The 23,339-nt window shown below is 41.1% G+C and overlaps 1 protein-coding gene across 11 annotated transcripts in view; it reads right to left on the reverse strand.

Annotated features, from left to right (window-relative positions):
- ATG7 (autophagy related 7) overlaps positions 1–23,339 on the reverse strand; it is a 307,951-nt gene that overhangs the window by 126,022 nt on the left and 158,590 nt on the right. For all 11 annotated transcript variants that reach the window (XM_031470899.2, XM_064496252.1, XM_031470894.2 and 8 more), the window contains one exon: positions 22,066–22,146. In XM_031470899.2, coding sequence (XP_031326759.1) covers positions 22,066–22,146 — 81 coding nt within the window. The remainder of the gene's footprint in view (positions 1–22,065; positions 22,147–23,339) is intronic.

A 23,339-nucleotide genomic window follows, 5' to 3' on the forward strand; every position in this document is an offset into this window, starting at 1 on the left:
TTTATCCCTGGAAGCAAGGTTGGTTCAACATATGAAAATAAATCAGTATAACACACCATGTTAATAGAATAAGGAACAAAAACCACATGGTTATCTCAACAGACACAGAAAAAGCATTTAACAAATTCCAACACTCTCATAACATAAATACTCAACAATAAATTAACACTCAGCAAGCTAGAAAGAGAAGATAATTTCCTCAACTTGCTGAGGGGCATCAGTAAGCATCAATACTGCACTTGATGATGAAAGACTCAAAGCTTTCCTACGAACATCAGGAACAAGACAAGGACGCCCACCGTCACCGCTTTTAGTCGACATTGTACTGGAGCTATGACTCAGGGTGACAGGCAAGAAAAAGAAATAAAAAGGCATCTATCTAGATTGAATCTGGATTAGAATGGGAAAAGTAAAAGTACCTCTTACTTGCAGATGACATGATCTTGTATTTAGAAAATCCAAAGAAACCACAAGAAAAAAACCTTAGAACAAGTAAGTGCAGCATGGCTGCAGGATACAAGAGCCACATACAAAAATCCCAACTGTATTTCTATACACTAGCAATGAATAATTAAGAGAAGAAATTAACAAAACAACTCCATTTTCAATAGCATCAAAAATAATAAAAATATTTAGGAATAAATTTAACAAAGTAAGTGTAATATGTGTACACTAAAAGCTACAAAAATCCACTGGAAAAAATTGAGGAACAGAATAAATACCAAGACATCCCAAGTTCATGGACTGCAGAACTAAGATGGCAACACTTCCCAAACTGATCTCATACTCAGTGCAATTCCAGCTGGCTTCTACTAGGGGAGGCAGATATTGACAAGCTGATTCTAAAATTCATATGGAAATGTAAGGGACCTAGAATAGCCGAAATAATCTTAAAAAGAACAAAAGCAGAGATCTCACACTTCATGATTTTGAAACTTACTAGAAAGAAAGAGTAATCAATACTAAATGGGACCAGCATAAAGAATGGAATAGAATTGAAGGTCCAATTCTTCATACTAATCTTTTGTCATTAAATTTGCTGAAAACACATTATAAAAAAAAAGAACTGAAGGTCCAAAAACAAACCTTTACATTTTTGAAAGAGTGACAAGACAGTTTAATGGAGGAAAGAATAGTCTTTTCAACAAATAGTGCTGGAACAACTGAGTATCTACACACAATAAAAATGAAGGTGGACCCATACCACACACCATACACAGAAATTAACTGGAAATGCATTATAGATCTACATGTAAGAGCTAAAATAAAAATTACTCTTAGAAGAAATCCTAGTAAATTTATGACCTTGTATGAGACAAAGTTTTCTTAGTTTTGACCACAAAACCACAGGTAACCAAAGGGAAAAAAAATTATGACTTCATCAAAATTAAAAACTACTGTGCTTCGAAAGATATATTAAGAAAATGAAAAGACAAGCTACATGAGAAAATATTTGTAAATTAGGTATCTGATAAGGGTTTCATATCCAAAATACATCAAATACTCTTATAACTTATTAATAAAAAGAAGGATAACTCAATTTAAAAGTGGGAAAATGAATTTAATAGGTATTTCTCAAAAAAAAAAAAAAAAGCTATACAAACAGCCAACAAGCACATAAAAAGATGCTCAACATCGTTGGTCTCTAGGGAAATGCAAATCAAAACCACGAGGTACCACTTCATACCTAGTAGGATAGTGATAATGAAAAAGAGACAGTAACAAGAGTTGATGAGGAGATGGAGAATTGGCAAACGACACGCTCCTACACTGCTGATGGGAATTTAAAATGGTGCAGCTGTTGTGGAAAACAGTTTTGGTCACAAAATGTTAAACATAGGGTTACCATGTAACCCAATATTTACACTCCTAGGTACATACCCCAGAGAACTGAGATCATTTGTTCACACAAAATTTACACACAAATGTTTATAACAGAATTATCTATAATAGCCAAAAATTCCTAATAGTCAAAATATCCATTAATTGATGAATGCATAAAAAATATGGGGTATCTGTACAATGGAGCATTATTCATCTATGAAAAGGAAAGATGTGCTGACACATGGTACAACATGGAGGAACGCTGAAAGCATGATGTTAAGTTAAAGAGGCCTTTCACAAAAGACCACATGCATGATTCCCTTTCTATGAAATGTCCAGAATAGGAAAACCCATAGAGAGTGCTTGCCAGGGTCTGGGGGAAGGTGGTGAATGGGGATACAGCTTTGTTTTGGGGGTGATAAAATTATCCTGGAGTTAACAGTATGATCGTTGCACAAACTTGTGAGTATACTAAAAACACCAATGAAGGTTACCTTTTAAAATGGAGAATTTTATGGTACATGAATTATATCTTAACTTAAAAAAAAAAAAAGACATACAATAAGCTGTTAGTATGAGGATTCAACATAGGGTATCTGTAAAGTAGCCTGAGTAATTAAAAACACTATCTGGATGGCTGGAGGGAGGGAGGGACAGGGGGGTGAACTTAACCCTGACCCCATTAATCTGTGGACTGCTAAGGAATGCTTCTTCAACCATGTGTCATTTCCAGTTAGAGTTGTTTGGAGCTAAATAAGCACCAAGACTAGTTTATCATTTGAAAAGGTTAATAGTATTTCCAAAGATCCTTGGGAAAATAAAGAAATATATACGGTGAAGAGAAAGGGAGAGAAGAAAGAGTTAAACCCTTAAAGTCTTTGGGAGTGGCAGAGGGTCAAAGAAGTAGTGGAAATCCTTGGTAGAAAAGTTAATCTGCATCTGCCCCCTCCCGCTGCCCCTCTGCAAAAAAAAGGTGGGGGGAGGGGGAGAAAATCTGCCATGAGCAACTTTATCCCAATCTATAAAATAACTCTTTTTAATTCTATCATAAAAGTGAAATAAAGTTTTCTCAAATAATTTGACTTCACAAAATTGAGCTGGTTAAAAAAAATTTTTGACCTAGTTAATGAGCAGGATATTATAATGACCAAATATTTACAAATGAATGCTCTGAACAATTAATTTAATCTCTTTAGACTTACTGTAGGTCATAAACTTGAGGAGGGCTCATTTTAAATTTTGACAGAAACTGACAAGAAGACGAATTGGAAAAAGCAAAGAAGAAGCCACTCCAAGAAAAATTACAGCCCAAACCACTCAAAGCACTTTTTTTTTCAAATATTTACGAAGAGCCTGCTCTAAGTTATATGTTTCTTCCAGGAATCCAGTATGTTTCTGTATAAGGGGTACCAATTTTTCCTCCCATTTTCTTACTATGGTAAAATGTACATAACATAAAAGTACCATCTCAACCATTTTTACATGTGCAGGTCAGTAGCATTAAGTACATTCACACTGTTGTTCAACCATCACCACATTCATCCCCAGAATTCTTTTCATCTTGCAAAACTGAAACTCCATGCTCCCCACTCCTCCTCTCCCCACAGTCCATGGTGCCCAACATTCTAGTTTCTCTCTGAGTTGGACCACTCTAAGCACCTTATTTAAGCAGAGTCATACAGTCTATTTTTCTTTTGTGACCGGCTTATTTCACTTAGCATGATGTTCCTCAAGTTTCATCCATGTTGTAGCACGTGCCAGAATTTCTTTCCTTTTTAAGGTTGAATACATACACTTGGTTGTATGTATAGGCCATATTTTGTTTATCCATTTGTCTGTTGATGGACACTTGGGTTGCTCCCACGTTTTAACTATAGTGAGCAACACTGCTGTGAATAGGGGTGCTCAGGGGTGCCATCCTTTGTCAGGGAAGTAAGCTAACACCCGCTGGCATGCCCAGTGCACAAAGAACCATTTCTGCACTTGTGACATTCTTTGGTCTCATGTTTGCTTACATACTAATGTTTTGTTGGTTTGTTTTTATGTTTTATTTTCTTTGCTATTTCATTAGCATTCTCATTAATTCCTAAATCAAATCAGGGAAAATGAACCAGACTATCCTACATACTTAAGTATTAATTAACTAAAACATAAAAGATTTTCCCCCCAATTAAATGCAAGTAACTCACGGGAGGAAAAAACCTTCAAAATATGTGAATTAAAAGTTTACATTAGGTACAAGTTGTATTTCTTACATGACTTCCTTTCATCCTTCATTATCTAAACGGAGGAAATCAGACAAGAACTATCTCTTCTTCTCAACATTTTCATCTGAACACCAACAACTGAAATGTCCACCACGTCAAAAAAACCCAAAATCAAACAAACAAAAAAGCCCTCTCTCCTCCACCTTTCTCTCATAGCTACCTTCCCCGCAATGCCCTCAGTAGCAAAAATATCCTTGAAAAATGCATCTACTTCATCAAATGAGTAGTAGATGAGAAAGGCAGAAACAGCATATAATTGCACCTACTTTAAAGTGAAATTCTTAGGGATGCAACTTTTTTCCCCTCAGTCATCCTTTTAAACCAAATCATTTTTTAAAACTGACTATAACATACTGGATATACTCTTTGAAGGATCATTTGGAGGATTCCAAGACTTTGTGGGGGGCGAGAGGAAACCCTGAAGCCTTAGTAAAACAAAGTATAACTTTTTAAAGTCATTCTTCCAAATAAGTCACAAAGCACAAGAACTACAGAGCAGTGATTCTCAAACTGGAGCCTGCATCAGAATTCCACAGAGGGCTTGTTAAAACAGGGATGGGCCCCACCCCCAGAGTTTGTGATTAATTAAGTCTAGGGTGGGGTCTAAGAATTTGCATTTTGAGTGAGTTCTCAGATGACAAGGATGCCAGGGGTCCCTTTAAAAACACCTGCTGTATCTAAACAGGAGCACATTCTCAAGACTCAAATCTTGAACAAACATGTACGTTCCCTTTAGATTAACTTTAAAAACTCATCTTTTAGCTGTTCCTCCTAGAAGAAACTACTCTGTGTGATATTACTGTTTATTTAGCAGTTTTAGTCAATTCCTTTAATAAATTCTTTATGGTAAGAAATTTCTAGTACCCCTGCCCAGAAAGCCAGCTGTCATTAAGCAACTTATTACTCAGAGTGACTTCTGTAATGTGTGAACTTAGATTCAGTGAATTTCTTTTAATTTTAGAACTTATAATTATACAAGCACATATTTGGCAAACAAGCGCCACTGAGATAAATTAGATACTTGATTAAATTATTTATACATTATTCGCTACCTCCATCTGCATGGCCCTTGAGGTCACTGCCATAAACTAACAGCCATTGGATGGAAACAGCCCACACACAGGTTTGGTTTGATACATGGAATATTGGGGGGGGGGGTATGCTTAACCCAACATTTAAAAATCAGGTGCTTTCTCATTAAAATTCACATTTCTACCCACCGTTAAAAAAAGAATCAGAAGATCTGGCAACATTATTCACAATTTTGTGAGTCAGTCAGCCAGAGATGGGCCACAGCTGCCCTTCAAAGAGGACTTGAGCTCTAGCTGGCCACAGGCCCCACTCATTTCCTGTCATCTTTAACTAGTCCTGTCCCCTCTACTTGTCGGCCCAGCCCCTGTAGGTGCGTGTGTGTGTGAGTGCCAAGAACAAGAGGGAACAGACAGTAGAGTCTCAATTTCTAAAAGGACATATAAACTGGCTAAAATGCAGCATGGTTTAGGCACGGTCCTTTGGACTCGGACTCTGACGGCCTAAGGTTGTTGAGTTGTGTGACCTCCCAGCAGGCCACCTCTACTCTTTGGAAATACTTGTGTTAGAGACCTTCAGACTAGGGTGAGCATTCTCTGAAAAGCAGTGTGTTGGGTGGAGACTCCTCCTGTGTGGCAAAAAAGAACAGTGTTAAGTGATGAGTGTGCCTGCAAAATCCTGCATACAGCATGCCTATTTCTTATTTTAACCTTTTTTTCTTATGAAAGAACACAGAAAAATAAAATATAATACATAGCTTAAAATAGAGGCCAGCTCTCTGTAACTACTACTCAGTCAAGAACATCAGCATATCTGAAGTCCCCACACAGCCACTGCCCACTCACGACACCCTACTTGCCTTTCTGCAGTAAACACTGACTTGTGTAATTTTTCCACCTAAACCTGCTTCCCTAACATCACTTAGTTCTGTCTGTTTCGAAAAGCGGAGTTTATAAATTTATTCTTCTATATATGAATTTAAAAATTCAATCTGTTTTTAAAGTACATGTTCATGCGCCTTCTTCCTCTTGATCAGCCTCCTCAGAGGGTTAACAATTGCCTAGGTCGGTCGGTCCGCGGAGCCAGCTCCTGGCTTTGTTCCTCTTCTTCCTGCTTTCATCTTTAGTACTTTCTACCTTCTACTTGTTTGTATTTATTGTGCTGCTTTTTTTTGACTCCTTGAGATATTTAATTTGGGTTTTTTTAGTTTTAAGGCTACATTTTTCTGTTAAACATTGCTTCCTCTGTATGCTATACATTTTACATGAAATTTTTTTTATCACTCATTTAAAACAGTTCTTAATTTCTGTTGTATCTTCTTCAATTCATGAGCTATTTAGGGGTATATATTTGAATTTCCAAACACAAGGAGATGATATTCTATTTGTCTGCTTATTATTGATCCCTAGCATAATCACTCTGCAATCAGAGTACACATTTGGTATAGTTTCAATCTTTGAAATTTGTTGAGGCTTGCTTAACAATCCTGTCATCTTAAATTTTAAACTTAAATTTTATTTATTTTAAATTCTTGTAAAATACTGTGCCTGCTTAAGAAGAATGTGTACTTCATAGTTTGTTGCAGTGTTTACTTGGGCATGTTTATTAATTATGTTAATCAAATTTTCAGTAACCCTGACATATTTTTTCATATGCTTCTTTCATCAACTGCTGAGAAAGATTTGTTAAAATTTCCCACTGTGATTTATGTATTATCTATTTCACTTACAGGTCTGTAAAAATTTTGCTTTATGTTTTGCTTCCATGTTATTAGGTACACACAAATCTAGAATTCTGTCTTCCTGGTGAATTAAAACTGATCATTCAAAAGTAATAGTAATGCTTTTTGCCTTGAAGTCTATTTTGTCTGATACTAACATGGCTACACCAGCTTTCTGGTGACTAGTGTTTATATTGTAAACATTTTTACATCTTTTTATTTTCAATCATTCTGTAGCCACATATTTAAGATACACTGCTTATATAATGTATATAATTTATAAAAAATCTAGTGTGACAATCTTTGTCTTTCAAAGACAACAGTGAGTCAATTTATGTTTAATGTAATTACTTATGCATGAGTTTAAGTCTACTACCTCTTCTGGTGTTTTATATATTTTAGTTGTTCTGTGTCCCTTTTTCCTTCCTTTAAATTGTTGTCTCATTAGACTGTTCCCTTTGCTACTTAGAAGTTATAAATTTTTTCTATTTGCTTAGTGTTGGTCTATTAATTATAACATATATCCTTGACTTATCAAGGTCAAACATTGACACTTTTACCCTCCTCCAAAGGAATACACAAAACTTAGAACAGACTAATTTCACTTTCTTCCTCCCAACTTTGTTATTTTTACCCTGTATTTTAAATCTCAATTTAAAAATTTTTTTAAATCTCTATTTTAAAAAATCCACCACTGTATTATCTTACACAGTCAATGTTCACTTAGAACTACCCACATATTTATCACTTTTTCATTTTTTTCTATACTTCTGACCTCTCATCTTGATTCATTTTCCTACTTGAAGAATACACATTAGAAACTCCTTTTGTGCAAACAAGCTGGTGGTAGACTATTCTGTCTATATAAAATACACTTAACTTTCACTTTAACCTCTTTCTTTTCATTGTTGAATACCATTTTCTGGCGGGTTTAAAATTTGGGGTTGGCAATTCTTTCTTTCAGCACACTGAATTTGGTTTATACTCTGCAACTGAGAAGTCAACTGTCAGTTGGACCATCATTCATCTGAAGCTAATGACATTTTCCCCTCTTATGGCTTTAAGATTTCTCTTTGCATTCTATTTTCAGAAGTTTCATTATGATGAGTCTAGGTGTGGATTTACTTTCATTTGTATTGTTTTGGATTTGTTGGGGTTCCTGGACCTGACACTTGAGGTCACTCATCTCCTTCAAAAATGTTTAGCAATGACCCTTCCAATACTGCATTCTTTTTCTCCTCTCTTTTCTAGGACTCCAATTATATGATTGTTAGGCCTTACTCTATCCTCTCTTACATACTCTGTTTTATTTTTGCCTCTCTGTCCTTCACTTTGAACAGTTTCTCCTAACCAATTCTTCAGTTCACTATTTGCTTTTCAGCTATGTCTAACTGCCTATAAACCTGTTCATTCTGTTTGCACATTTTCAGCTGTGGAATTTTTTTTTTAATTGCAAAGCCGTATTTTAGAGTTTTCAGTCCTTGCTGAAAATAAAGTTTGTTTTTTATTTCCTTGAATACCATAAGCACAATATTTTATAATCTGAATCTGGTAAGTCCAATATCAAGAATCTCTGTGAGTCTATTTCTGTTGCTGGTTCCCACATATGATGTCTTCTCTTTTTACACGCCTGGTTACTTCAGATTGTTACCTGATGCTGTAACTGAAATTCTGTGGAAATAATTGGAGGACTGGCATCATTAAACCTTACTCTAAGAAGATTTCATGGCTTTTACCTGGCACCTATGAGCAATAACTAAATGGAATCATTTTACTTCATGTAAGCCTTATGGTTTCTGGGCCACTCAGATAATGTGAAACTGAGCTGCAGCCAGTGTGAGTTGGTTTACTTCTCAGTCACCTGTACTCCTAGACATATCTCTTCAGAGAGCCCCAACCCAAAGCATGGAACGGTTCACCAGAGTTCCCAGGCTTGAAAGACTCAGACTATAATTTTTATCCCCATAACCTTAAAAGGACACCAAAGGTGAGCTCAGGCTCTCAACTTCCTTTTCCTGATCAAGACAAAAGTAGCCCCAGTTCTAGGCTCACTCCTCTGTGTTTATACTCTCCCTCAAATCTCAACTCAATAATCCCTCACAATGTATTAGTTCTGTAATGTTTAAGAGTAAAAAAAATGTTATCTAGCTTCTTTAGGTGACCTCAGTAAGAGCTGTATGACTTAGGTGGCTTACCACCAGCTAAGGTAGGAAGCTCTCAGCATCCTGCTGTATATCATAACCTTGGTACATGGCCTTAGCCTCCCAAAGCCTATGGTATTCTTTGAACAATAGTGACAGTTCTTCTTGGTAGCAACTTACCCCTACAATGCAGAGGAAGTATAAAGACCAAAATTTCAAGTGATAGTCCCTATAATTTATTCACTCTACAACCCTAGACAATGATATGTCTGCAAAATTGTTCAGGGGAAATAATAATTCCATACAAATCAGAAGATCAGATGAAGGAATTCAAAAGAACTTGAAAAAGCCTACAAAACTAACAAAAATTAGAATTCTTTTCCCTCCTTTCTCTGCCCTAGAGGTGAGCCACTCGCCCGTGGCTCTGGCTAATTCATCATGGTGGGCTGGTACTCTAAGTGATGGCTCAGGTCGCTCATTGGCCAGAAACATTATGGAAGACAGTATCCCAGGGTCAAATCAAGAGATACCTCTTGTTATATTATCTACAGTTTGTTCTTTTTTTTTTTTTTAACTTTTTTTTTATTGAGTTATAGTCATTTTACAATGTTGTGTCTATAGTTGAAATACTTCAGTAAACAGTGTATACACAGATGATGTGCACACACACTTTACTAGAAGTAGGTAGGTAGTATTTCAGGTACCCCCCCCCCCCCCAAATTCATACTCCAGGTGTAGTTGGTTCACATTTGAAAGACTAACCAGGAGAAGCTCAACCTCCGAGTCAGGCCATCACAAGTTTATCTAAACCCACACTAAGGGTTCCCGGACGAGTATGAAGTAGGGTAGAAGTAATTTTTCTGATTAAAATGATAGTGCTCAACATACACGGGCTGGCTGGGATGACTGTACGAGGACATCCAACCCTGAATGTACATGTGGATTGTGAGAACCTGGCAAACCAGGCAACTTAATACTCTTCACAGGGGCGCTCCGGCTCTGGTCCTGGGTCTGGGCATTTAGCAGGTAATCCTATCACTTGATCCAACTAAAAGGCTGGATATGCCCTGTAATGAGAATCTGTCTGCAACTGTCCCTACTGAAGCTTGGCGGTGGGATACACATTGAATACAAAAGGGCTGGGGCTTTCCCCAGGCTGTACGAACACACTGAATGATGAACTTCCTGTGCCTGCTTGCTAATCAGTGCTCATGTGTGTGGCACATTGGGTCTGGGATTTGACTTTATTGTTACAGACCACATGGTAGCATGATAACCTCTAATTATTGGAAGCTACCAATTTCTACCAAGAAGATCTGTACTATCAAGAGCAATGAGACTGGCTCAATTCAGTTTGCAGCAACAGTGGCACATCAAATTTCCCCAGTGAAGCCTGCTGGGACAGAACCTCAAAGCAGGAACATCATACTGATCAAGCTGATGTACACACTTGCCATCCTGGACCCTCCAAGAGAAAGGCTGTTTCTCTTCAGTGGAAAAACCACAGGAAGCTAAGGAGACAGCCTTGGGGTGTGGGTTTTGCTGGGCCTGGGAGCCTGCCAAAAATGCCATCATTCCATTTCTTGGCCCCTAGAATGTAATGATACCCAAGCCTTTTTTTTTTTTTTTTGCCTCCAGTGATTTCCCCTAAACCACCTGGACTCTCTATTCTACTCAAAATGATGTCATTTAAACATTATCTGTATTCAAAGAAACAGATGAGAGGTAACTATCCTGCTTCCTCGAGTAAATGCAAAACAGAAGCATTCGCATTTTCAAAACAGCACTTGTCTTGGATTCTTAACAGCTGTATGTGCCTACCCTCCAAACGCCTTTAAAAAATATTTAAGCTGAAAATGAACCAAAATAGGAGAGTGAACTGTTTGTCATAAACAGTTTCTTGGAAAAAACCTTTGAAACTCTCATTCCCCATCCTGCATCTGAGCTGGGGTGCCCCGAGAAGTTGTTCCAGCCCACATGATTTTCCTTATGATACAGTCTGAAATCCTCTGGGTACCAGCATTCCCATTTAAAGGGACAAGTCTCCCAAAGGTAATCAGTTAACCAACTGGCTCATCAAGGAGTTTAACCAATCTGTTCTTGAAACTGCTCCAATTTAAAACATACTATTTTCCCCCCAATAGACTACACTGGAATTCTCTGAGTGTGAATTAATCCTAATTACATCATTGTCTGAGAGGTGTCTAATTCGGAAGGCAAGTGAACTGGGAGTTGGGAATCCTGGACTTTCATGCCATTTCTCTGAGCCTAGTGATCGCTCCACCTGATCAACTGGGAAGGCCTCCTGCCGGGCACTTCACAGGACATGTGAAAGAAACCTGGGAAAAGATCCACAAAATGATGACAAGGGAAGTTAGAAATGCCACAGCCCTTAAGAAGACAAAGCCAAGGCCGCTGATTCTCCCTGCCTGTGTCACACTGGCCTCCAACCCGCTTAGAGAGTAGCCCCACCAGGAGAAAGCAGGATGCCTGGGGCTGGAGACAGGCCTGAGCAGAGAGGGCAACAGCCCAGGGACAGGCAGGGGCCCGGTGCTGCCACAGAACTGCCAGCCAGTCTCTCACGTTCCCGCCCCTGAGTGTGGACCAAGGCAGGATCGAGGGAACAGCTGCTGATCGTTTCCCATGCTTTGCGGCAGTGCTTCCCAAATTGTGGGCCCGACACTGGCCACAGACACCTGCACGGATCTTCAGCAAACAGGGGGACTCACCCCCACCCCGAGCGCACACTGCTGGGAACACTAAACCTCATTTCATTCTGGTTAATAATTAAACCCCTAGATTAACAGCCTACTTGAAAAGAAGAAAGGAAAGGGAAGAAAAAGATAAAGAATTGAATGACCTGCGCATTTCGTATTTGCTCACCTCTTGAGGCCCTGCCCTTTTTTTTTTTAAAAGAATTGCTCATCCTTTTTTATTTCCCCTCCTTTTTTGTCAGCTTCTAAAGATGAAGAGTTGCTGATGGCTGTATGTTACAAAGCGAGTGTATTTTAGGAAAGGACATAGGAACAGCACCTGATCTCTGCTTGGACAGGAGAGCGACCCAAAACACCGACAGAGAACCACGTGCCTGGCGCGCGGCATTCCAATTTAGTCTTCATTGCCACCAAATTAGACTTGTAACTGTTTTCCACCTGAGGAACTGAAGCTCGGAGACTTCAAGATACTTGTCATAGGTCACACAGTTAGCAGGTGGCCTTGTCTCGGAAGCCAGGGCGCTTTTCTGCCACGCGCACCGTGTCCAAGTAGCCCATTACGTCTCCGCCAGCCCGCCACCGGAGGCCGGGGTACCTCGAGTTCCCATGAACTCGTGCTCTCCCGTGTCCAGACCTGAGAGCCTTCTGAGGCCTCTGCAGCTCTTTTACAATCATTTAAAACGTTTTCTTGCAAATGGCTTGTTCCCTTTCTTCACAACACAGAGCTTCAAATTACTTTTGGCCTTTTCCAAAGAAATCGAACCCACCCGCCAAGGTCAAGAATTCACCACTGCTGAGGCTATTAAGAGGAAAATGCTATGAGATCTGAAGCCATTTACCAAGAACTGGTCAACTGTTCCGAGCCGAGCTAACACAGCAGAAATGAAACAAGCGCTCGACGCCCTGCCCCCACCCCGGGGGCGCTGGGAAAGGGCCCGTTTCCGGGGACCTGAAGTCCCTCTGCAGAGAGCGCGAGGGGGTGAAGCAGGTCTCAGTTTTCAGGTAGTGAGTGCCTACTGCAGCATTCTCAGTAATAGGAGGCAGTGAGCGATGCGGCAAAGAGCAGCAGATGTTGTCAAATAAAACCCTTCCTCCTGCAGTAGAGCCCAGTGACGCGTGCGCGGTTTTGCTTTCCTACTTAACGTTTTTCTACCAGTAGGTCATTTTGCGCTCATTTATTTTTCTTAAAGACGCCTGCATTATGGCTGAAGTCAGGTTTGTCAGGTCAGACTGAACTGACAAAACCTGGAAAAGGGCACAGTGGCGATCGTCCTTCCTGAAGAAGGAGCCATGTGGAGTGCACGCCGCACACTCCTCGGCGCTCGGGATACGCGAGAGGTTTTAACGCAATCATGAATCTCTGCCACTTGCTTCAATCGCTTGTGTTATCCTCTCCCTTCAGGGTCCTTCGTGGAAAAGTTGACATCAAAGGAAAGGTCAATGTGAAGTACGACCGAGAACTGAGAGAAACCCAAATTTTCTCTTCCGCCTTGACAAACAACACAAAAATATACTTTTGCTTGGATTTATCTTCCAAGGTGGAGTGCTGATAAGTGTCTTTAAAATATCCAAATGCTTCAGGAACTCCAGAGTCAACTGCCAAGACCCCTGGGCTGCCTGGAGTTCTGGTGACAGATCAGCTCTGACCCCAGGCCTTAGGACCATTCAACGTATCCTTCAAAGCAGTCCCAGTGGGAGATGGGCAATCACCCCAGCGACGCTGCCACCCCTCACAACGCTGCTGGATGTGCACTCACACAGGGTCAAGATGGTCCCTTTAACTTACACAACTTGCTGTCTGTACTCCCACTGACTGGTCACCTTTGGCACACTTGCAGCCTTGTCAGGACCACAAAGAAGATAATTTCCCAGTTTTGGTCTGATAGCTATAAATTTAAGATGTCTAACTGCGGTGTGTGCCAAGCCCTTAGACATTCCAGAAAACAGAAACATGTAGTCCCTTCTTCCTTGTTAAGGAAAAAAAAATTTAATAAAACTTTTATGCTGGAAGAATTACTTAAAACTAGGGAAGGCCAGACACTTTAGAATTTAACACTATCATCACATAAGATGTTATATAAACAAGCTACAACAATAACTTGGGGAATAGCATGTTCTCAAACAGTTCTTTCATATCATCTATGGCAAGAAAGGCCACTGTGATAAGTACTTTTAGAAATACCTGGTCAGGATATTGGAAGGCCTTTGAGAAAAAATAAAATGGAGATTTGAAAAAATCCTGCAGGAGAGCAAGCAAAACCCTGCAGAGCACTCACTGCCAGAATGTGTCCTTTCATAAAATGTTAAGTCATCTTTGATGAATCCCAAAGGCTCCGTGTTTTAATATACTCTGGAAATGATCTTCCAACACAATAACAAATCATCGAAAGCATCAACTAAAGCAAGTGAGACAGCAAAAGCTGGAAAGCAGCTCAGCTGAATAAATACTCAGGGCACTGAAATGTGACATTCAACAGTAGCCACCACTATGTCTTCATGACAAAGCTTGCCTCCACACTAGGAGGCAAAGGGTGTCTGTGACCGAGTCTTCGCTGCCTACCAGACTGAGCTCCTGGAGGGCCCAGGTACCTTCCTTTTTCTTCCTGTTGTGATGCTCATTTACCTACAGAAACATTCATTAATTTTTCTCACCACTCAAACATATTTAATCAGTTCCTACCATTTGCAAGAACTAATTATCCTTTCCGAGCTTAGGAACATATCTTGGGTAAAGACGTTTAAGTAAGTTGATATGCTTGAGCTATATAACCGTGCTGTATAATTTTACTATCTTGTCCAGACGGTTATCATCAGAAACTTCAGAGGCCGTCTTAATGACCTCTGTACCATCCAAAAATATATCATGAAACAGAAGCTCTATGTTTGTTGAATTAAACTGCTATGACAACAGTCATTAAAATAAACTCATGTAAATAAGTTTGGGTGTTAAGTATTCAATTTAAGCAGTTATATACACTGTATGTAACTTGCGTAGGTACAAGCATGTACATCCATAAAAGCTTTCCTAATTCAAGCTGATGGCTCCCTGAGTTCAAAGCACCAGCAGTTACGCCCATGTTCCTCCCTCCCTCCCTTCCAAAGGTATTACGGTTGGAGGGAGGAGGAAGAGGATAAATGTATTACATAGATGAGAAGGAAAGAAGGAACATGAACAGGTGACAGCTGGGGCTCTTTGTCCATCAGAAGTCAAAATCAATGCACCAGTAGAGTAGGGGGAACTAACTCTTGGACCTCTGAGCAGGGTCAGTGTCTCCTCCAACCCTCCGCTGGATGAGGCTGGGCCAAAAGAAACCAAGTAACTGATCAAGAGACTACAAAATCTCAGCCATAAAACAAAGCCCAGTGGTAGATCAGCCCATGCATCTCCCTTCACCACAGCTGAGGAAAATGAGTCCCCAAAGAGAGAGGGCTACTTTCCAAAGCCACACAGAAAGGTCATGGTGGGGCTGGGGCTGGCTGCAACCCGCATCCCCCAGCGTCTCATCCAGGAGAGCATGGGAAAGGTGCTGAAGAAAAACTCAGAGCAAGGGTGCTTTCCTAGGATCCACAGGCATATTTCTGGGACTTCGTGAAGCCACTGAGATTGTCTGCAAAACTGTGCATGGCTTCCACTCTTCAGGGGAGAAGGGTTTGCTGCTTTCATTGGTCTGAATGAAATCCCCAACAAAAAATTTAAGAACCACTATGTCAAGGGTTGGACTTAGAGGGAAGGCTAAAAGTGAGTGAGATTAATTCCAAACTAAAAGGCACCCAGATTTTCAATAACCTGAAGACTACACTTGGGCCAAGCAGCCAGTGGAACCAGCTAAGGAGAACAGAGCCCCACACTTTCTGGTCTGGATGCTAACAGAGATCCTGTAAGAAGAAAATGTGTTTAGACAGGAGAGGCGTGTCTCTGTGACCTCAGGTGACAGGGAGAGGAGTAAGCAGCACAAACACTAACTACTGATGAGGTGGTCTCCAAAGACCACAGGTCAGAAGCAACCAGCAAGGTGGAGTTCTCCACAGTCAGAGAAAAGGTTCTGGCAGCAGCGGTTGTCATGAACCACGATGGAAGGTCTCCGCAGCCCCTCAAAGCCAAGGCAGCCTTGACTTTCAATCAGGCCTTTCACTGTACCTGCTTGTGAACAAACAGTGAGCCCAGAAATGGTGCCACACACCCCGGGAGACCCAATGCAATCACAGGGGCCTTTGTTTTCCTCTCATTTCTGATGTCAACATCAGTCCCAGGAGTGGGCAAAGGCCTCGGTACTTGGCCACAGGGAACTGGATACATGTCAGCCCTTGCAATTTCCCTGGGAAACAGAAAATATTTTCCCCACTCTATGGATGAGGAAACTGAACCAAAGGGAGAAGTGTCCAAGGCTTTTCAAGGAGGTGAAGAGCCAAGAGCTCTGAGGTTAGGGCTTGTAGCTAAATACTCCACACTGGCTCTGGCTAGATATTCCATCTCCTCAGTTCTGGAGATTGGGGAAAAACTAGTTGCTAAGGACAAGATGTGGGATACAGTTTACACCACACAACCATACATATGGAATCCATCACACATTAACACAGAAGACTTGAGGCCTCACTGGGTAAATGAGATAGAAAAAGAGAACCTGGGGGTTACTCATCATTTTCCAAACCAGAGATTTATGTCCCTTTTGGAAAGGAGAAGGAAAACCTGGCTGCAGCCCAGTTTTGAGTAATATTTGCCACTGAGAAGCTGTATGCAAAAATTCCTGGCACAAGCTTTGGAGAGCTCTTCCGATTGGGCTCTGGCCAGTCCTTGTAAATGACTGAGATTTAAAACCCTATCAAATCAAAGAAGCAGAGAGCATCCTTGATGGAGCACCGTAAATCCCTCTCTCTAAAGCTCATTTCAAACTTACAATAGGGATGTCCAGAGAGAAAAATTATCTGCATATACCCATGAAATACAGATGTTTTTTAAGCCAAGAAGGGTAGACATTAATGCCTAACAGTGATCTGAGTAGCTGGAATATAGGTGATTATCCTCTTTATCCTTAAATACATTTTCAGATTTTTCTGCAATGAAAATACATTGCTTGTAGACTGAAGAATTAAATAAAATTAAGGATAGGAAATATAAAAGCTAGTAACTTTGAGCGTCAGTAGAGAGCCAGAGCTTATTTCATCCGACTGACTCAGTTAACAAAAGAAGAAAGAGAGGCAGGGCTGGGGGTTGGGGTGCTGGGAGCTCTGTGCTCGTGGTCACCCAGCCAGCCAGCAAGGGACGCAGGGCCAGGACCCTGAGAATCCCCAGACCACCTGCCCGTCCCCCACCTCTGTGCCCCGCTCCCTCCACCCCCAGGCAGCTGCTGGATGCTTAGGCCAAGAAACCCCCTCAGCTTAGTCTTAGGTGAGAAAGAGTTTTATACAAATTGTAAAATTCAAAACAGCAGCCTCAAGTACGCCAGAGTCTAGCAACAGCTGAAATCGAAATGGCACTCACCAAGACCAGGCGACAGCTTGTAGGCTCTGGCACAGCTGCAACGCCAAAAGCCTCATCGACATGCCATGCCTTCTTGCCTCCGGCTCTCACACACGCACTTCCCCCTGCCTGGCGTACCTTCCTCTTGTCCTCTCTGCCACGTGTTTCTACACATTCCCACCCACCCTTTAACATCAACTTAGGAGTCGCTCCAAGGTCCTCCCCGCTCTTCCTCACTTACAAGGTTAACTGGTACCGGGGACCATAGCAAGAGGATGTCCCTTGATGCAGAGCACATCACAACGTTCGGGAGATCACCGCTGCTTTACAGGTCACTCTTCAGACCGTGCTCTCTGAGGGCAGTGGCTGCTTTAATCATCCCTGCCTCCCTCGCACACAGCAGGCGCTCAAATGTCAGTAGAATAAATGAACGTCAGCTAACAGACCTACAGTAAGGGGTTAACTTTTCCTTCTAAATCTACCACTTGTCCTTCTAGCCTCTCCACAGTGCATCTGCAGAACTTCTAGTCACAGGCTGGTTTGGGATGGAGGTTCTTCTTTGAAAGAGTTTAAATAGCTGAGTTTAATGTTGCTATGTCATGCCTCTTAAGTCACAAAGAAAAGAGAAATGAGAGAAGAAAGGTGGGGTTATATCCAAAGATAAATGGGCAGGCCGCTATGACAAAGGCAAACGGAAAGTATGGTTTCTGTAGGACGATCCTGGCTGACGTCTGCCCTTACACCACCTCTGCCCATCACTCCTCAAGACACACTACACAGAGGCACATAAAAAGCTAGTAACAAGTCACTCTGGGAAGTTTAATCACAGCACATCAGCAGAAGAACCCACGCACAGTAAACACCAGAATGAGTGTGTTATGAGGGTGGCTAACGGCTGGTTAGAGTCTGCGGATCAGGTTTCTGGACACACATCTTGCTCCATCTGTACACTAGGTGGGTCCCAGAGGGGATGAAAACCAAGTCTGGGGCCTGCTTCTTTATACCAGATGCTCTTCCTGCGCCATCACCGAGGTGGAGAGCGACAGAAATACTCGGCCTGCAGTTTCTGCGGGCAAAGCCCTGCGCCCAACTCCGCAGATCTGAGGGAAGCTTCCCCATTAGCTTCTGGGTCCCTGGAACAAGGCTGCTGTTATGTAAAATTCCAGAAGGTGCCTAGTTTTACTCCTTCCGGGGAAAGAGAACGGTCACAAAATCCAACACGCTGCTCCCTTCCCCTGATATGGGGAAGGAGCAAGGGGGAACCTTCTGGGGTCAGGGAAACAGCCTACGACTTGACAGAAATGTAGGTTACAGGGGTGCATACCCTTGTCAAGATGACAGAACTGTTCTCTTAAGATTCATTCATTTCACTGTATGTAAATTTTACCTAGAGGAAAAGAACCACGCACAAATACCAAACTCTAGTTAACAGGTTTACCACCTGCAGTACTATGGACTGGCAATTTGAGAACCCGTTTCGGTGTACTCTAGACTTGAGCAAGCGGGTAAATATATCCAGGATAATGGGAGCCAGGTTTCCCACTGTTTGGGAAGACAGTTACAAGTACAGAAAGGGGGAAATTCACATTACCAAAGGGGATAAAATGTATCGTGTGCCTCCTGACATGAGGACACACCATTTCTTTGGTATTCCTGCCAAAAATGCATAACCTGAATCTAATCGTAAGGAAACGTTACACAAATTCCAAATCGAGGGAAATTCTACAAAATAACTGGCAAAATGTCAAAATGCTGAAGTTAAGAAAGGCAAAGAAAGGCTAAGGAGCTTTTCCTGATTCAGGAAAGCCAAAGAGACAGGACAACCGAATGCACTTGGATTCCCAGTCTGGGAGAAGAGAAGTTACAAAGAACATTACTGGTACAGATAGCAACACTTGAAATACAGACTGTGTATTAGATAACAGTACTGCACAAACATTAAATTGCCTGAATTTGGTAAGTGTGTTGTGCCTAGGTAGGAGAAGATCCTTTTTCTTAGGAAATGTACATTTAAGTATTTGGCTGTAAACAACTACAATGTCTCCAACTTATTTTCAAAGTGTCAAGAAAAAGAGAAGGCGGGGGGGCGGGGAGGGAGAGCACACAAACAGGGAAAAATGTGAACAACTGGTGGATCTGAGTAAAGAGTATACAGGAGTTCTCGGAACCATTTCTGCAGCTTGTGAGTTTAAACTTACACAGAACAGAAAGGGACCTCCCACGTACCCCGACTTCCCCAGAACTATTTCGGTGAAAAACTAGTAACAACAAACCAACTCAATGTGTAAGAAGAAGTTCTTTCAAGAATATTGGTTTCAGAATTATACTCTTCCCTCTGGTAGCAACTCCACCAAATCATTTGGCTCTGAATTCCTTTCTAAAACTAAAAAAACAACTCATAGAGCTTCAGACAGGTGTTTTATCGGTGGTTGTCTAAAATTCCAGTGACAGATACTGTCATTTTAGGAAGTCTTGCAAGGCAGTAAACAGAAACTGGAATGAAAGTGATCCTCACCACCCGGGAATCCTCCAGATTCGTCAGTATTTTTTCTGGAAGATGGAACAATTCACCTGGCTGTATGTCAAGCTAAAGTCAAACAGGATAAGGAATGACTTGCGTGTACATGAGTCAGCCTCCCCTGTCATAGGAGCAGAGACCTGTATGCTTCCCCACCTCAGGCCCCGTAAAAAGTCTCTTCTATTTATATAAATAAAGTAATAAAGGCGTTATTACTCAGCACAGCTTCCTCTCACTCCCTCCCTCCCCCAGTCTTGCTGTGCTTGTGGTTAAATCAAGACAAGTATAAATACAGCCTTGGTCCTACGGAAAAAAAGCAAAATACTGAAAAACTACCAAAGGAAAAAATTACTTCATGGATGTCAAAGGAGAATTTTTTAAAACTCATTTTTAGCCCCAAAGAACCTTTTTGAAACAGTAACAACTATGCTATGACTCAGTATAACAAATATTATGCTAAGTATGCATTAAGAAAAATTCACATGCACAGAGATGAAAATGTAATTGGATTTGTCATTTCAAAGTATTAACGTTAGGCTTGCAGATAATAGAGAATGACATTCTAAGCAAATAAATAAGTTAGCCAAGTAAATAAATGCTGTGTTTCTACTGTAAGGAAATACATGCACCGATGAAGCAACCTTTTCAGCACAAAAGAAATTTAATACCCAGACCACAGGAAACGTGATCGCTCTGGGAAAGCACAGCTGTTAAAATCCAAGTCAGTTTGTGTTAAATCGTCCAGCATCTGTATGTAAAGCAGGACTCTCAGAATGACCACCAAGAGGAAATAATTTTGCTAACAAAACAGTGATACCTGTATTTAATTTAATGCTTACAGTAAGTGTAAAAGAAAAACACACAGCTATTCTCTTTCAAAGAATATATGGGACCTCAGTTAGCTGGTTTGCTTGTGATCCTTCTATTAACAGTATCTAAAGGTCTAATTTAATCAAAAATAGAACCAGAAAAAAAATTGAGTGTTTGCGTTTCACTTAGAGAACCCAATTATCTATATTTCATTGACTAGCTAGATCTACATGAAGCCACAGAAAAACCTCTGGCACCTGTGCCAAAGAATTTCATGTGAAAATTAATACTGCCAAGTTATTTTGGGACCAATTAGCTCAGCCATTCAAAGAAAAAAAAAAACCTGCTCCACTGAAGAGCATATAATCCTAAAACTTGCATTTCTGAAGACAGAAGTGCAAGCAGACATTCTTGAGGCTTTGACTCGAGCAGATACCAGACACCTTAAAGAACCCACAGAAAGAATGAGCTTATGGGCAACTGCTGACAAATGGTAAGCCTTGAATCTCAAAATAGACACTTGGGAGGCCTAATGATAAAACAGGAGCTGAGTTTACTTTTGAAGAAAAAAAATTACTCCAAGTTTTTCAGCACCTAAAATTAACCAAGCTCATCAACACTGTTTGTCAAACGTGAGTTAACTTTCTAGAGAAACTGCTTGGGATTGTGCTTCTCACAAGGTGAGACCCGAGTAAAGTTTCCAAAGAAACTTGTCATTTCACAGTGGAGAGACTTTCCCCAGAATTCAGTCCCGCTCAGACTGCCACGTGTAGGCTACACAGCAAAGAAGTCGCAGATTATAACCGAGAGGCTGCAGTTTGGGATTAATGACCCCAATGCTACTTTGCATAACACTTGAACCTGAAAGTCTTCTCAAGAACCATGAGTTTTAAAAGACCAGGTTAAACTCTGGGCGTTAGACGGCTTAAAGAGGCATCCAGAGGAAATCAGGTACCATACACGGTACACGTGTAAAAATAACTCAGACCACCCCAAAGCCTATTAAAAAACGAGCTGCCATCACTGCAGTTTTGAGATACATCAGCCATTTCCCATTACAAAGGAGGACATGCCAGCTCTATTTTTAGAGCCTCTGAAAAGATCAAAGCTGAACTGGCCCTTTTATTGGCTCCCCATCCAGCCCCTAATCTCTGTTTACTTTGTCTCTGTCATTATGCTGATCTCCAAAAGACACACCACCAGGACTGCACCCCACCCAACCCCGGTCCTCTGAGTAGCACTTAAAAATTGCTCTGTGGTGGTCCGTGAGAGGGACAAGCCCTCTGGGGGAGGAACGAAGGACAATAAAGTTCAAATTCAGGCCTCCAAACACGGTGATGCAAGGGCTGATACAGAACTACAACGTCTAACCCACTCTCTCTCTGTACGCTGTAAACCAAACTTTCTCAGGCTGGTTTCTCTGTGAGAATGAATACAGGTAAGTGAAAACAAGAAACCCCTTTCTGGTTTTTTAGACCCCACCTCCCCGACAAAAAGTCCTCTGGGTTTCAGGTCTCTGGCTGGTGAGGCTGAAGGGCTCCTTTAAAAAAAAAAAAAAGTCCCCACAAGTATAGAATGACTTACTTTAGAAGAACAAGCTGTACACTTGTCAAACGCCAGGCTGACAGGAAGGACGTTATCAAACCGTGACAGGAATCCCCGGATCTAAAAACAAACAAACAATTCACATCAAGCCTAGAATGACACACCTGTGAAATACACATATCATTTCTGACAAGTGAGAAACAATTAATACGGTGGCCTTGACACAGATGACTAACAAAAATGAAGTTCAACATGGATATTTTCCCTTTACTATGTAGTCAGTTTGAGGAAGAATGTATTAGGTCCTTTATTCCATAAAGAACCAAGTCTACAAGCTTTTCACATATTTGAGACCTAAGCACAAATTGACTCCAAAATATACAAAGAAAGCTGTAAAATCTAAAGTATTGTTTTAAATAAATGTCTTCAAAAATGTAACAGGTCAACTAGTTTATTATGACAGCTCGCTGTCATACATGTTACAGTGAATACAGGGTAAGTGGGCCTTTCAGGATATGATATTGGATGGGGCTTCACAAGCCAAGAAGGCTGGAGGCTACAGAAGGCAGAAATGGTCCTACATGTATGTCCAGTCACTTGCCTGACTTGGAACAGAGAGGGGATAAAATGCAAAACATACCAAATTTATGGGGAAACCGCGCCACCTTGAGTATCAAGTTCTGAACTACAACTGACTTCCATTCACAGGGTCTTGGGCTATAACCTGGTTTCACAGCCCATGATTTAAGTAATTTATTCAGACCCTATGCCTCTAGAACCACACTTACACCAAACGGGGAGATCTGAACTGTTACATCATTAAAACATTACTACTAAAAATATGTACAGTGAAATCTCTAAAGTCTCCATGGGACTCAACATCGATAACAAGCCAAACACCGTGAATCTTCTCATGGGTTAATTTATCTGATGTTGACAACCACCCTACTGAGAAAGCTCAGTTTGAGGGGAAAGCAACTTGGCCTCACTTGAACAAGCAAAAGAGCCCCTCCCCGCCAATTCTTGTTGCCTTTAGCCACCAACGTTCCCCCCTCACCTCCTACCCCTACCCTGCCCCAAACAAAACCAACAAAACCTGGCAAACTCTTTAAAGAAACAGGCTTCCTTCTGAGGGTGGACACCTCCACCCACCATTAAGCCGACCTTGCAACTAACAGTCTAGCTGCATTTGCATACTGACCGCTGGGAAATCTAACCTTAAAGGACGAGCCTGTAGACATCTTTTAAATGTTGTCATCTGTACGTTATGAAATTTCAAGGTAATCCGAGATCAAAAGTGTCCAGTAGAAATG

Source organism: Camelus dromedarius, chromosome 17 (genome assembly GCF_036321535.1).
Source record: "Camelus dromedarius isolate mCamDro1 chromosome 17, mCamDro1.pat, whole genome shotgun sequence".
Classification (NCBI taxonomy): Eukaryota; Metazoa; Chordata; class Mammalia; order Artiodactyla; family Camelidae; genus Camelus; species Camelus dromedarius.